The sequence below is a fragment of the Hyperoodon ampullatus genome (assembly GCF_949752795.1).
Source record: "Hyperoodon ampullatus genome assembly, chromosome: 9".
NCBI lineage: Eukaryota > Metazoa > Chordata > Mammalia > Artiodactyla > Ziphiidae > Hyperoodon > Hyperoodon ampullatus.
Window position 1 is genome coordinate 32,474,650 of NC_136922.1, and position 16,896 is coordinate 32,491,545.

Here is a 16,896-nt window from a genome sequence, read left to right on the forward strand (position 1 = left end):
ATTTAGGTGCTCTAATGTTGGGCACATATATATTCACAACTGTGATATCTTCTTGATGAATTGACTCCTTTATCATTATATAATGACCTTCTTTGTCTCTTGTTATTGTTTTTGGCTTTAAGTCTCTTTTCTCTGATATAAGTATAGCTAGCTCTGTTCTCTTTTGGTTTCTACTTGCATGGAGTATCTTTTTCCATGCCTTCACTTTGAGCCTATGTGTGTCCTTAAAATTGAAGTAAGTCTCTTGTACTCAGCATATAATTGGGTCTTATCCAGCCACTCTATGCCTTTTAATCGGAGAATTTCATCAACATACGTTTACAATAACTATTGATAGGTAATGACTTCTTTGTGCTATCTTGTTAATTGCTTTCTGGCTATTTTGTAGTTCCCTTGTTCCTTTCCTCCCCTCTTGTTGCCTTCCCTTGTGAATTGATGATTTTCCATAGTGGTATGCTCTGATTCTCTTCTCTTTTGTGAATCTGCTGTAGGGTTTTGCTTTGTGGTTACCATGAAGCTTACATAAAACATCTTACAGATATAATAGTTTATTTTACACTGATAGCAACTTTGCATACAAAAACTCTAACCTTTTACTCCCCCCTTTTATGTTTTTGATGTCACAATTTACCTCTTTTTAAAAAAATTTATTTATTTTTGGCTGCATTGGGTCTTCGTTGCTGTACGCGGGCTTCCTCTAGTTGCGGTGAGCGGGGGCTACTCTTCGTTGTGGTGCGCAGGCTTCTCATTGTGGTGTCTTCTCTTGTTGCGGACCACGGGCTCTAGGCATGCAGGCTTCAGTAGCTGTGGCGCGCAGGCTTCAGTAATTGTGGTGCACGGGCTCAGTAGTTGTGGCACACGAGCTTAGTTGCTCCGCGGCATGTGGGATCTTCCCAGACCAGGGCTTGAACCCATGTCCCCTGCATTGGCAGGCAGGCAGATTCTTAACCACTGCGCGACCAGGGAAGCCCACTATTTGCCTCTTTATATTGTGTATTTATTAATAAATTGTAGCTATAGCTATTAATTCTCTTGTCCTTTAACCTTTATACTGTCCTATAACCTTTAATACAGCACCATATTACAGTATCAGAGTATTCTGAAGTTGACTACATGTTACTAATTAGCATCCTTTCATTACAGCTTGAAGAACTCCTTTCAGTATTTCTTGTAAGGCAGGTCTTGTGGTGGTGAATTCTGTCAGCTTTTGTTTGTCTGAGCAAGTCTTTCTCTCTCCTTCGTTTATGAAGGACAACTTTGCTGGACAGAGTATTCTTGATTGGCAGGGCTTTTTTTTCCTTTCAGCACTTTGAATGTATCATCCCACTCTCTCCTGGCCTGTAAGGTTTCTGCTGAGAAATTCACTGATAGCCTTATGCAGGTTCTCTTGAAAGTTATAAGCTTTTTTTCCTCTCTTGATGCTTTTAAGATTCCTTGTTTTAGATTTTTAAGTTTTATTATAATGTGTATTGGAGAGAATCTCTCTAGGTTGATTTTGTTGGGTGGCCTACAAGCTTCGTGAATTTGGAGATCTAAATCTCTGCCCAGGTCTGGAAAATTATTAGCCACTATTTCTTTAAATAAGCTTTCTGTCTTCTCTTCTCCTTCCAGAACACCAATAATTCACAAATTGGTTCTTTGGATAGTACTCTATATATCATGTAGGCTTTCTCATTCCCTTCCATTCTTTTTTCTTTGTTCTCTCCTCTGACTAGGTAACTTTAAAGTTCTTCTCTTCTGTCTTCTGACTGACCTATTCTGCTACTGATGCTCTTTATTATATTTTTCATTTCATTCACTGTATTCTTCAGCTTCAGAATTTGTTTGGTTCCTTTTAATATTTTCTCTTTGTTAAATTTCTCATTTTGTTTGTGTACTGTTTTTCTAATTTTGTTGACTTGTCTTTGTGTTTTCTTTGAACTCACAGAGTTCCCTTAGAACAGCATGTTTGAATTCACTACCAGATAAATCACAGATCTCCATGTCTTGGGTTGGTTACTGGAAGATTATTGTGACCCTTTGGTGGTGTCATGTTTCCTTGATTTTTCATATTCCTTGAAGTTCTGCATTGCTGTCTTCCCATTTGAAGTTAAAGTCACCTCCTCCTGTCTTTATTAACTGGCTTCAGGAGATAAGTATCTTCCATCAGCCCTGCTAGTGATTCTGAGGCTTTCTCAGACCTCTGGTTACACCTGATCCACACTTCTTGCTCCCTCTTGTGGCAGAATCCTTAAGCTTATATGCCTCCCCTTGATCTGCAATGCATCAAACCATGTATTGGCTGCCTCCCTTTTGTTTGTCAAAGGTGGCCCTAAAGCTCATTTGTGGTCTCTCCCTGGCCTGCAGATTCAAGCCTGCATTCTTTGTGTGCTTGAATATCACTCACCATCTGCCAGATCTTGCTCTCACCACTGCTGCTGGGAGCACACACAGGGAGCCAGCCACAGGGTCAGGGGGTTTGTGTGGGTGAGGCATACTGAGCACTGGGGACACCCGTGCACCCGTTGGAGGATATGCAGGTGAGGCATTCCCAGCAGCTTTAGGGCAGGCTTCTTGAATGTGGTTAGCAGGCTCTGTGTCCCTTTAACACCCTCTGAGGGAGCTATGTGCCATTCTCCATCTCTTCCTGCCTCTCAGTCATGCAGTTCATGTTTCAGTACTCCGGATGTGGGGAGAGAGAAAGGAGCTCCTTTGGCAGTCTCCCATGAGCCACGTGTCACTCACAAGCTCTCACTTTCCCTGAGAGAAATCACAGGCTGAGATCTCTCTTGGCCCTAAGCTGTGTCCCCTTGGGGGGAGGGGTGGTGCAAGTCAGGTCAAGCTGTTCCTCTCATCCTCTCAATGCTTCCAAACTCAGAGTTTTTTTGCTCCCAAGGTGTGCTGGAACTTCTCATCTGGAAACCAGGACTTGTACAAAGGCTCTATGGTCTGTGGGTGATTGTCTTAGACAGTGTTTTCCAGGGGCTCCTGGACCAAGGCCAAGGTGGGCTGGAGCCAGTTCACAGGCTACTGCAGGGTCCACAGCCAGGACCCAGGTCTTTATCCCTACTAGTTGACTCACGGGGAAGCAAGCCTCCTCTTAGGTTCCTTGGCATATGATGCTGGATCCCACAGCTCCCAAAACGGTGCTTTTGTCTGTGCTTGGATGCCAAATTATGTCACTGAGGGAGAAACAAAGATGTCTTATTCCGCCATGGGACTGATGTTACCCCTCAAGGGTTTGTTGTTTTAATCTACATTTCTTTGAAACCGTGCACTTTCTTTCTCCTGAATTTCTTCTTTGGGATTTACTGGACCACGTCCTCTGCCAATTTTTCCTTGGAGGTGATGGCATTTTCTTCCATTTAAAATTCTTTATATGTTAACAATACCAATTATTTATAATAAATATGGCAAATATTGCTCCCAGCTTGTGACTTTCAATCATGTTTATAGTGCTTTTTGGCTTGTCTTTTTATAGTCAGAGTATCATTTTCTGGTGATATTTTCCTTTTTCATCATGTTTTCATGATGGTGTAAACTTATGGCACATTTTAACCACATGCCGCCAGAAGGATCAACTTTGGAAGAGACCAATTACTGGGAAAAGGGATGCATTATCAAAACAGAAAAAGAATTGTATTTTTAAAAATGCAAAGTATTAGGGCCTCCCTGGTGGCGCAGTGGTTGAAAGTCCGCCTGCCGATGCAGGGGATACGGGTTCGTGCCCCGGTCTGGGAGGATCCCATATGCCGCGGAGTGGCTGGGCCCGTGAGCCATGGCCGCTGAGCCTGCGCATCCGGAGCCTGTGCTCCGCAACGGGAGAGGCCACAACAGTGAGAGGCCCGCGTACCACAAAAAAAAAAAAAAAAAAAAAAATGCAAAGTATTAAAATCCTGTAAGAGCCCTTTATAAGAGCAATGCAAGATATTCAATGTACATCAGAGTATACACTTCACAACTGTCCATCCTCTGCCCCATCTCAGCCCCTAAAATCCTGTATTGATCTATGTGGTCGGTTTGGCAGCCAGCATAAAGTGGAAATGCAAGAATCAGCAGGATCAAGTCCAAGAAGAATGAAGCCAGATGGCTTTGTCTTTTCACGCTGGGTTCTACATGTACAATAGGAATTATTACACTGTTTAACCATTCTTACAAAAATTAATGAGAGTTTTTAAAGAAGTCCTTTTTTTAAAGTGCAGAAATGATCTTCAGTAGTCCAACTAGGAGATGATAGATTTACAGGCACTTTAGACAAGATGACTCCAGTCATATAAAAGTTTAGTTTTATTATAGGCACTTTATGCAAACATTCAGTACTTTTTGCTACTTCTATAATCTTTTAGCAAGGTAGTCAGTTACAGTCTGAATAAGAAAATATAAACAAAAATTATACACTTTATTAACAAAATCTACTTTGAATGATTCTATAAATTTTATAATGCAATTAAAGCCATTACTTTTCTCCAGTTGATGCTGTTTCTTTCTGTTCCTTCAATTATAGTCCCTGAAGACTCTGAACTGGGTGGAATGATCTTCCACTGCAGACGGAAATGTTAAATAAGTAACTCTACATAGTTTTCCCAGGAAGTGCTCACTTTTTAAATTTTGATTAAATGCCATATTTTAACACAAATATTAGGCAATATTTAATAGCTCATATGGTCACAGTTCACTAGCGTTTTGCTCCAGCCTGGACACTGACCATGGAGAAATAGATGCCTTTCTGTGCCAGCAGCTGCTGGTGTGTGCCGTGTTCCTTGACTTTGCCGTTCTGAAACACCACTATCAAGTCTGCGTTCTGGATGGTGGAGAGGCGGTGAGCAATCACGATGCAGGTGCGCCCTTCTTGGGCTTTGTCCAGGGCTTCTTGGACAATCTGTTCAATAATCACACAAATTAACTCTGATCATAATAATCCACTCCCTTGAATTTCCCCTCCATAACAAGCCTCACAATTAATTTCTCCAATGATACCTGCTTCTTTAACAGTGGTGTCAATGGAATATAACATAGATTTTAGCAAGGGATCTGTCATATCAGAAGAATACTAAATCCTAATTTGGTTTATCTCAAAGTTATGACTGTAAATACAGCCTATGCAATCATTTAGAAGCACTTAGTAGTGTGCCCAGCCTTGTGGCATCCTTCTGGTCTAGCACTACAGTAAATACAGGAAGCCTGAGCACAGGCCAAACACAGCCTCCTTGAATTTTGGTATTTTTAAGATTAAAAAAAACTCAGAATGAGTTTATCTTTCAGATACCTGAACACTCAACTTTTTCTCAAACTGCAAACAATTGCTAGTATTTACCTTCAAGTACAGTCAGCATTTAACATTGTTCTGTGCTTCCACTTTTTTATATAGTTGTTGAGGAGATGCTGCCAGTAGAAATGGGACTATGCCTCCTGAATGCAGCTTCTTAGATCAATACAAAGTGATCCGGGGCTGATTTGTGGAGCACAAGCGTTATAAGACTAATCTGCCTTGTTTCATCTTAGTTCTCTTGAATGACAGCTACTGAAAGTGTTTAAATTCCACTGAAAGTAACAAAACTCAGTATCTGGCTGAATTTTGTTCTCTACTGTAGAAGATAGAAGCATAAATTTAAACCTTTTAAGGGACAACTGCTTCAAGTGTGAATGAGTCCACATTAAATTCTTACCTTTTCACTTTCTGTATCCAGAGCTGATGTAGCTTCATCCAGAAGCAAAATATGAGGCTGTCTAACAAGGGCACGAGCTATTGCAATGCGCTGTTTCTGGCCACCAGAGAGCTGAGTTCCTTTGTCTCCTACTCTGGTGTTATATTTCTGTAAATAGGGTTTTGTTACTATGAAAAGTAGAACTGATAAATTTCTGAAATAGAGTTTGCAGAAAATAGGATAACCACTTCCATATACACAAAAAAGTTTAGGTTCAGAAGCTAAGAATGGGTTGAAGGAGAGTTAAACAACAACACATAGCTCTAAATGGCAGGATTAACCTCTCTTCTTGAAAACAGACATCTGGGTCTTAAAAGTTATGCTTTAGTGTAGACAAGCCAACATATTTATGAGGAAGATGACTGTTGCCATGTGAGGCTCTTCCAGCCTTCTGGTTTCATTGCATTTGGGACAAAGATTGGTAGGAGGAAGGAAATTTGATTTAACAGGCTATGCATAATAAAATAATTGAAACTCATTTTATTTATAACCAGCAGGTAATGCTCTCTGCATTATTTTAAAGTGAGGAAGGACGCAAGAGGGAGGGGATATGGGATGTATGTATACGTATAGCTGATTCACTTTGTTATACAGCAGAAAGCAACACACCATTGTAAAGTAATTATATGCCAATAAAGATGTTAAAAAAACAAAATGTCGATTATGATATCCTTTAAAAAAAAATAAAGTGAGGAAGGGAAGAAATTCTTGGGATGCTAGCCTTTTGTTCTCTGTTTTTATAAGACTATCTCCAAAGCTTCAACAATTTTAATGGATGCTAAGAAACTCTATTCGATATCTAACTTGAAAAGCTGAAATCTCCTGATTTACTTTTGTTTTCAGAGTTCTCCTGAAATTTTTCACATATTGTTTCCCAGAGTAGGTAATGCTCACTAAGTATCCAATATGACAATAAGTACAGGAATTAATAGGGTATGTAGGGGAGAGCAGAAATGTAATATGTAACCTAAAAAAACCATATTATCGTTTTATTTTCAGGTCCTTGCCAGGCTGAAATGTTAGTCAAACTGTGGGCTCTGATTCTGACATCCAGAGTTTGACTTTAAAATTCACGTTCTACTTCCTACACTGTTGGTGGGAATGTTAAGCTGGTGCAGCCACTATGCAAAACAGTATGGCGGTTCCTCAGAAAACTAAAAATAGAATTACCGTATGATCCAGCAATCCCACTCCTGGGCATATATCCAGACAAAACTATAACTCAAAAAGATACATGCACCCCTATGTTCACAGCAGCACTATTCACAATAGCAAGACATGGAAGCAACCTAAATGTCCATCGACAGATGAATGGATAAAGAATATGTGGTACATACATACAATGGAATATTACTCAGCCATAAAAGAGAACAAAATAATGCCATTTGCAGCAACATGGATGCAACTAGAGATGATCACACTAAGTGAAGTTAAGTCAGAAAGAGAAAGACAAATACCATTATGATATCACTTATACATTTCCAGAATCTAAAATATGACACAAATGAACCTGTCTACGAAACAGAAACAGACTCATAGACATAGAGAACAGACTTGTGGTTGCCAAGGGGGAAGGGGGGAGGGGAGGGATGGAGTGGGAGGCTGGGGTTAGCAGATGTAAGCTATTATATATGGAATGGATACACAACAAGGTCCTACTGTATGGCACAGAGAACTATATTCAGTGTCCTACGATAAAGCATAATGAAAAAGAATATTAAAAAAATGTGTGTGTATGTGTGTGTGTGTATATATATATATATATATATATATATATATATATATATGGCTGAATCACTTGGCTGTACAGCACAAATTAACACAACATTGTAAATCAACTATCCTTCAATTAAAAAAAAATTCATTCTATGTATAGGGTTGCCTGTTTTTACTTGCTATTTCTGGCAACCTTAGTTCTATGGCACTCAACATAGAGCTCTCCACCTGCAGGTGGAGTAAGCGAGCCCAGGGGAGGTTCCGGCAGATGCTAGGGACTGGCCCAACCCAGAGCTGCAGCCACCAGGGAGGCTAGAGCACTGGAGCGAGTCCCATGAGGGTGCAGAGGTTGCCAGGCTGCACTGCCACAGTATCGACCCTGTTGCGGCAGATAAAGGCAGGGCTGTACCCCTCAGAGGAGGAAACTAGACCAGCCCCCTGCAGGGTGAGGTAAATCCTAGTGCGAACCACTCAGGTGAAGAATTAGGTCCTTGGACAGAAAATAGGACTTAAGTGGTTTTGCCTTCCCTTTCCAGGTCTAGACATTGAGGAAAAGACTTATGATGTCTACAGGTGTGCTCTGTAGACGGAGTCCAGAGCCCAGAAAGGTAGGTCCCGGGGGTAGACAAATGTGAGAGGGACAAGGGATATTTCATAAGCTAGATAATAATTACTCTCTCTATTTGCCTTTGTTAACCCCTAGCCCAGTGGTTCTCAAACTTTACCTGCATCAGCATCACCTGGGATATTAAAACACAGATTGCTAGACCCTACCTCCAAGTTTCTGATTCAGTAGGTCTGGGGTCAGGCCTGAAAATCTGCATTTCTTACAAGATCCCAGGGGACGCTGATGTTCTGGCCCACGCCCAGACTTTGAGAACACTGACCTCGCCATGAGTAAAGGGAATTAAAGTTACATGCTTTAAATGTTCTAGCCTTGGGAAGGGCCAATTATCCACAGATGGTCTAGAAGGTTAAAGGAGGGGAGGGGACAACGCCCTTCCCTGGGGCCTATGATGTGTGGTGACAGCAGTTATCCAAAGAAGAGCCTCCAGAAAAGGAAATCTTGGGAGAGGGTTGGGGCCATAAGGCATTGCCATCTTTCCCCATGAGGAGAGGACCTTCTCCGCCAGTTTCAGGCTACTGAGCTTTATTTTTTAGGGGGGCACTTCCTTAAAATAAAGAACATAACTTATGATAATGGGGGGCAGGTGGGTTAGAGAAGATAGGTCTAGATTGCAATGCAAAATACAGGACCTAAGAGGCTTAAGAGAGGGCAAGAGGTTCCATTTATCTAACTTCCTAGGAGGAATTCAGAAGGCATCCGTGGGACAACAGCCCAGGGAAGGTTTCAATAATCAGCCCTACAAGCAGAGGTTGGGGCACATGGAATGTGCAGTGGTGAGAGATGACACTCCAATGGCTCAGCCTTACTCAGAGCCTTCTTTCTGGCATGGGGCCAGTTCCCTGGCCTGGCCCGACTCCACAGAGGGAGGTTTGAGGCTTGGGGGAGAGCAGCAAGGAGGTGGAAGGAAGGAAGGTTGGGAGAGAAATGGTGGGGGAGGGTCACTCTTGCTTCTGTGGGCCCTGCACCCAGACTTGGAGGGAAAGGCCTCCCAGGCATATGTATTTTCCAGTCAGGCTGCTCACAGGGAGTGAGTCGGGTGATCAGGTAAACCTCACATCCACTGGGGATGGGAAGTGCGGGCAGATGCTTGTATACAGGTGGACGTGTGTTTTAGTTGCTCATTTCACCTTTGGGATCCAGCCCTTTAGAAGTCACAAGCATAGGTCAGGGGGGCTGCCACAGGCTCCCAGCCACCTTATTTGGAGAGAGACTTACATCAGGCAGCGTCTCGACGAAGGGGTGTATGTTGGCCTCCTTGGCTGCCTGCACGATCTCCTCCTGTGACACGACCCGGCTGTTGTCCCCGTAGGCGATGTTCTCACCGATGCTACAGTCAAACAGGATGGGCTCCTGGGACACGATGCCCATGTGTGCTCGGAGCCACTGGACATTCAGGTGCTTTATTTCCTTGCCGTCAATTAGCTGAAAACAAGATATCATCTTCAGAACCAGCACATTTTTTGAATAAAGCAAAATTAATATCATTATTTCATACATTAAGATTGCCAACTTATTATGAGACTTTTGTTGTTGTTTTCAGTTTAGATTGTCAAGGTTAATTGAATAAGGTCATAATTGTATGCTTTGAGGAACCATCATATTTCTTCTGTTTTAACCCTATGCATGCAGTAGGCAGAATAATGCACCTCTCCTCCATCCAAGACATCCATGTTCTCTTTCATGAAACCTGCGAATGTTATTCACAAGTGTCGATGGAATTACGATGTAAGGTTGCTCATCAGCTGATCTCAAAATGACGAGGTAACCTTAGATTATCCAGGTGGACCCAACATAATCATAAGGGTCCTTAACTGTGCAAGAGGGGGGCAGGAGAGTGTGTATCACAGTGGAGCAACATGAGAAAGACTCAACAGGTCATTGCCGGCTTTGAAGATGCAGGAAGGGGCCACGGGCTAGAAAAGGTAAGAAAGCAGATTCTCCCCTAGAGCCTCCAGAAGGCACAGAGCCCTGCTGACACCTTGACTTTAGCCCAGTGAGATCCACTTCGGACATCCGCCCTCCAGAATTTGTAAGATAAATTTGTGTTGTTTTATCCCACTAAATTTGCTGTAATTTGTTATAGCTGCCACAGGAAGCTAATAAAATGCATTCTAATGCTGCGATGTATTCTGGCATCCTTATTCTTATGTATTGATTTTTCACAGGAAAAGTAGCCACCCTTAGATTGGAAATAACTAACTGCTATACCATATAATAGGTTTGTACGTCACGTTTCTGATCTGACCTGTTAGTTAGGATCAAGTTTTTGAGGACTTAAATGAAACAGAAGTGAGCGTCGAAAGGTGGCTGTTATATCTCTAAATCGTTGTTGATCTTAGGAATGTGAATTAATGTCTCTTAGTTTCTTTGTGTGTAAAATGAGAATGATAATTCCTAAAGTCACAGAATTGAGGATTAAATGAAGTCATGTATGAACCCTACTGAGCACAGTGCTGGGCACAGGGTATGTGAAGGCCTGTCTGCGATTTGGATCTGACCCAAAGGAGCTGGGGGGAGAGGCTGCCCTTTCTCTAGTGACCTGTCTCCCCTTGGATTATCCTGCAGAAGCCTGGGGCGTACCCATGCAGCCTGGCCGATAAAAATCCTTACTCTCTGATGCAGATGTGTCTGCCCCAAAGACCTATCTTGCAAGAGAACGCTGGCATTCAAGTGAGAGCTGTTCATCCTCGCTGAAGAAGATATCAGTGACTCAGCTTCGAGCTTTTATAATAGTGGTGATGAGTATGTTCTGAGCTATATGTACATTTTGAATCCCGTGTACCTGGCTGGGTGCCTCTCGGAGACAGCTGGCCAGGGGTAGGGCACAGTCTTTGCTGCAGGAAGACAGCTTCTGTTTGTGAAGCTGGCAGGAGCAAGGATGGGTGGAAAACACACCCATGACCTTATTAGTACCAAGTCCGGTTGCCATGGAGACTATTCCAAGCATCTATGCTCCAGGCTTCCTCACAGTGTTAAGTGAAGGTGGGAAGTAGAGAGTGAAGAGAGGCAGGAAAAACCATACAAGGATGTGGAGAAACAGCAGATCTTGTTAGATGGAACAGTGTGAAAAACGGAAATCTGAGGAAAGAAAGAGTAGTTTTAAAAAAAAACTTTTTTCCAGGCTTATAGCCCTGGGAGAAAAAATAGACACTGTCAAACGAATACAGTCAGACAAATATGACTGATCCCAGCAAGTTTTAATGAGTTTCTCCATCACACTGCATACAAGAAGATGCTTGGGCCTTCCCTGGTGGCGCAGTGGTTGAGAGTCTGCCTGCCAATGCAGGGGACGCGGGTTTGGGCCCTGGTCTGGGAAGATCCCACGTGCCGTGGAGCGACTGGGCCCATGAGCCACAACTACTGAGCCTGCGCGTCTGGAGCCTGTGCTCCGCTACAAGAGAAGCCGCGATAGCGAGAGGCCCGTGCACCGCAATGAAGAGTGGCCCCCGCTTGCCACAACTAGAGAAAGCCCTTGCATAGAAATGAAGACCCAACACAGCCATAAATAAATAAATAAATAAATTTAAATCATATGGGCTTCTAAGAAGACCTCTGCTTAAAAAAGAAAAAAAAGATGACGCTTGGGCCTCCTCACCCCCACGCTATACACATCAACTACAAACTATTTAAAACCTGTGTTTGCTAAAGAACCCTTTCCTTAGGAGAAACACGTTTAGAAGACCAAATGTAAAAAGATCAATGCAGAGCTTCTTTGGCTGAGGCATGGGTGGCCGTCTGAGGGAAGACCAAGGAAGTCCAGGGAGCCAGTGAACACTGCTCAAAAGATACTGGTCCTAGGACTCCCCTGGCGATCCAGTGGTTAAGACTCTGTACTTACAATGCAGGGGCTGTAGGTTTGATCCCTGGTTCAGGAACTAAGATCCCACATGCTGTGTGGCACGCGGAAAAAAAAAAAAAAGAAAAAAAAAGATACTGGCCTAAATACTTAAAGTAACACATTGACAATAACAATGAAAGGCCAAAAAACAAACAAATAAACAAAAACAATGAAAGTCTAAATTAAAATGACGAGCTATCTCTATTCTAAACTTAAATCTACTACCTGATTTCAGTAGCACAATCAAATGTTAAATATGTATTATCCTGCTGTATGTATTTACTCTGAAATGGTAATCATAGATAAAATATTGAGCATTGACTATATTATAGGTCCTGTTGTAAGTACACCTCATGCCCTCTCTCGATTAATATTCACGACAACGCTCGCGAGGTTAATGTGATTTTAATCCCCATTTTACCGATGAGGACATGAGCAGAGTTAAGTCACTTGTGCAAGGTCACACTCTTAGTGATTGAGGGAGCTCGGATCGGACCTACACATTACAGGTTGGATTTTAGCAACACAGTGTCTCAGAATTGAAAAATACTTTCTGTCTTCCCTCAAAAGTGCAATGTCTCCATCTTAGCCCAGGCACCCACTGGGTAATACCCAGACAACAGGCTGCTAACTGTGTCCTAAGGGGGAGAGAGGACTCTGGTGGCAGCGCATAGCATGGGCTGGCAAGGGAAGAAAGGAAAGGTCAGGCAAAGACTCAAACCAGAGTGAGTCTCAGTGAAGCTAATGAACTTAAGATTCAAGGACGCCCATTTGCAGGCAAATGCTGGGAGCTGAATGGTGTTCTGGATGGGAGAGAGCCCAGGTCTTCTGGGTAAGCATTTAGGATAACCTGCCTAAAAAGGAGAGGGACCAGAATCTTTAAGGTTTCAATATTTTGTTGTGAATTTTTCTCATTTGAAGGAAATATTCACTTTCATAACTAATTGTGTGTTCATAACTTTGTATTCTTTCAAGTAGAGTCCCTGAAATTGTACAACTTTCAGGCCCCACCAAACTTGGAAACTCCACCCTCTGAACAATTCCATAGCTTGGTTTTGCAAGACTCGCCACAATTTGATCTAAACCTTTTAAAGTTATCAGTTCAGAGGTTCTCCACCTCTGGTTGGCATCAAATCACCTGGGAAAAATCATAAAAATGAAAAGGCTAGGCCCTGACCTTCGTAAATGAGCCGGGGTGGCTGTGTTCTCTATTAGCCCTCTAGGCCATTATGATCCACGCCAGCTTGAGAGCCTCTGCTCAGATCAATGTTTCTCAGAGTATGATTCAAGGCTCGTTGATGGTCACGAGGATTTCCCGACCTCCTCAGGGTCAAGTCCTTGCTTCAAATGATCATTATGATCAAATGATGCTCAAATGCATAGACTCATTTTTTATGGCAACAAGAACTAATCACAGGACTTCCCTGGCGGTCCAGCAGTTAAGACTCCATGCACTTAGGGACTTCCCTGGTGGCACAGTGGATAAGACTCCAAGCTCCCAATTCAGGGGGCCTGGGTTCAATCCCTGGTCAGGGAACTAAATCCCACATGCATGCCACAACTAAGGAGCCCGCATGCCACAACTAAGGAGTTGGCCTGCCGCAACTCAGGAGCCCACATGCCACAACTAAGAAGACTGCATGCTGCAACTTAGGAGCTGGCAAGCTGCAATTAAGGAGCCCACCTGCCACAACTAAGACCCGGTGCAACCAACCAAATAAATAAATAAATAAATATTTTTTAAAAAAGACTGCAAGGGGTGTGGGTTCAATCCCTGGTGGGGGAACTAAGATCCTGCATCCCACGAGGTGTGGCAAAAAAAAAAGAAAAAGAAAAGAAAGAACTAATCACTAATAACCTATTAACTGAGTTATTCAGGGTCACTAATTGACATTCATAAACAAAACTTGGCACATTTACCAATGTCTATTGAGGGCACTTCCACTAAGAAGTCTGGCTGCTGTGGAGCACTTGGCAGTATTTCGAAGCTCTGGTGTAAATGCACAGGAGCAGATCTTCGTATTCCCTGCAGTGGAGGAGGACACTTTGTTTTCAGGGCGTGATCAGTGTTGTCTTGAGATGGTTACTGTCCTATACACTCAGCATTCATTTCCATATTCTCCTGCGTCTGTCCTTCCACTTATCAAGGGAGTGGAGGACTAAAAACTGTTTCCCAGGCTCACTTCTTGTTCTAGAAGTAACTGAGGTTCTACCAGTGAGATGCAGTGTGCAAAATCTGGGAGACAGAGGCCGTGGTAAACTAACACCTCTGTGTTTCGGCAGACGGGAGTTTTTATAACACCCAGACTCTGGTCTTGTGTCTTCAGGTTTGGAGCAGCTGTGACACTGGCATAATTTCCTACAACCTCCTGGCCACAGGACCCCAGCTGAGATGCTGTGATTTGAATGTTGGGAGTGCTGACTGTTACTTTTACTTCCATCTTCCAGCCCTTCCAGTGATTCTGTAAGCACCAAATTCCCCTTATTGAATACGTATCTGCTTGAAATACCTAGAGCAGTTTCTGTTTCCTACACTGAACCATAACTGATACGGTCCATGTTTTAAATTTTGCTCCCCTTGTACTTATGAACATGGAGAATAATCATTAATTTCTTTACTTTCTTCTTGTCTAATTACTGCATGTATGTTTACCATTGTTGGTTTCAACTCCAACACTATTAACACCAAGTGTTTTTTCCCACTACAGTGACTGTGAATGTAGTAAGGGGGGGGGAATTCTTTTGGTCTTTCCTAAGTGGGTTATAATCAAAAAAGTTTGAGAACCATTACTCTAATTAAATCTGCTATTTCAGCCAAACTGGCCTGTATGCTGCATTGGGAACAAATCAATCATCAGCCACAGCTCATGTTCTCTCTTTCATCGAAAGATGTCTTGATTGCTCACCCTTACAGCTTTATGCAACCAGCTCTAGTTATCCCTTAAGAACTAGCTCTAGGCCTATCTTCTCCTTTAATAGAACTCATGGAAGGATATGTCCCATCTCTTCAGCTGAAATCCTTGAGGACAGACACCATCCCCTATAACTCATTAGAGCTCAACATTTAACACACTGCTTAAGAAATGTCTCTTAAGGACCACGATCAGTGTCTGAGAGCTAAAATTTCCTCCTCTGATTGCTTCATGTGCCAGCAAGGTTTTCACTGAGAGTTCTCTGTCCAAACTTTAACCACAAAATTGAAGCATGAAGTCAGAATTCACAGAAGATATAAAACAAGGTAGTACAAATAAGGAACAAAGCTTAAGGAAGAACAAAGTTTCCACAACTGTCAAAGAATCGACTGAGTAAAGGCATCACTGTCTGTGAATACAATAAGAAATATTTATGGTAACTGTGATTACCGTGGGGAAGTGAAAAGGGCCCTGGCCTACAGGATGAAAACTCTATTTTCACATCAATCATTAATGCAAGTAGGGCCCACATAGAGCTGGCAGGCATCGGTCTGACTATACAAAGTAGGTGTCCATCGTGGATGGGCAGTGCCCAGGCCCATTCCAATTGTAGTATATTTTGAATATCACCTCTGAGTTTGACCAGTAACTCAGTGCCTACATAATGAAAATGTTTTCCTCTAAATTTCATTCCTTCCTAGTTTGATTCTTTTCCTAGTCCCCATTATAGTCATTTAAAAATCCACTACTCCCAAGAGTTCCCTGGAGGTCCAGTGGTTAGGACTTCGTGCTTTCACTGCCATGGCCCGGGTTCAATCCCTGGTTGGGGAACTAAGATCCCACAAGCTGCGCAGCACGGCCAAAAAGTAATAATAGTAATAAAATGTCACTACTCCCTTCAAGACTCCTATCTCATTCCCAGTACCTAAGACAGTCCCTGACAGGAACTCACTGACAGTTTATTGAAAGTTGCATGAATAAATTTGACCCTTCACTTACTCTTTTAGTTCAGGAAACAGAAGAGAATCCCTCTATGTTCTTTATCTGTTTCCCAAATTTGTTGATCTCGCTTTTTTTTTTTTTTCCTTAGAAGGTGTTTGAATTCCCTCTCTCCATCAATGGTTTTACTTCATCCTCAGCCATAAAAATGTTCAAGATTCCCCATGCTAAACATCTTCCCTGGGCTCTGCCTCCCCATTTTTATTTTCCTTTCCTTCTCCTTTGATCTTCTAGCTAGTCTACCGTTGGCCCAGTCTCCATTTCCCCCCTAACCACACCTCAGCCATGCTCAACAGTTTCCTACCACCATCACTTCATTGAGAAGACTGTGAAATGTCAGAAGCAGCCCATTAATTGCCAAATCCTCCCATGTGTTTTCAGTCTCCGTCTTACCCGATCTCTCCATGGCATTTGTCAGTGCCGACTACCTTCTCCTTGTTGAAAACCCTTCCCATCCCTGGCTTCCATCTTACTAGTCTCTCTCAGCACCCCTCCTCTGTCTTTCTGGCTTTTTTTTCCTGCATCTGCTCATGTAAACTGAGACCTAACCAGGGGAAGGGGGATGGCTGGTAAAAAGGCTGCTTGCAGAGGAAGATAGAGCAGCAGGGTTGAGGGAAAGGCTGGAGAAGTTGGCTGGGGCAGTGGACACAGCTTGGAGACTATATCTAGGATGTCAGACTTTAAGTGGGACCATTGTTTAAAAGTTTGTAAAGCCATGGCTTATAGTTGAGAATTAAATACATCTAGGCAGGGGTTTCCCTGGCAGTCCAGTGGTTGACACCTTGCCTTCCAGTGCGGCTTCGATCCCTGGTCGGGGAGCTGGGATCCCACATGCCTCACGGCCAAAAGGCCAAAGCATGGAACAGAGGTAATATTGTAACAAATTCAATAAAGACTTTGAAAATAGTCCACATCAAAAAAAAAAAAATCTGAAAAAAAATACATCTAGGCATTTAGAAGATGAAAAAACTGAAATGAGCTGAATAAGAAAGTGTGCTCAGAAGGACCTAGAGATTATGACACTAAGTGAAGTCAGTCAGACAGAGAAAGACAAATATCATATAATATCACTTATACGTGCAATCTCAAAAAATAATACAAATGAACTTATTTACAAAA

At 42.6% G+C, this 16,896-nt stretch overlaps 1 protein-coding gene across 1 annotated transcript in view; it reads right to left on the reverse strand.

The window, feature by feature from the left end:
- Positions 1–4,577: 4,577 nt before the first annotated feature.
- Positions 4,578–16,896, reverse strand: part of ABCB1 (ATP binding cassette subfamily B member 1) — a 106,662-nt gene continuing 94,343 nt past the window's right edge. Inside the window, exons 26-28 of the mRNA XM_079711496.1 lie at positions 9,244–9,450; positions 5,646–5,792; positions 4,578–4,858 (exon numbers count right to left, since the gene is read on the reverse strand). Of these exons, the coding sequence (XP_079567622.1) occupies positions 4,655–4,858; positions 5,646–5,792; positions 9,244–9,450 (558 nt within the window). The 3' untranslated portion in view covers positions 4,578–4,654. The remainder of the gene's footprint in view (positions 4,859–5,645; positions 5,793–9,243; positions 9,451–16,896) is intronic.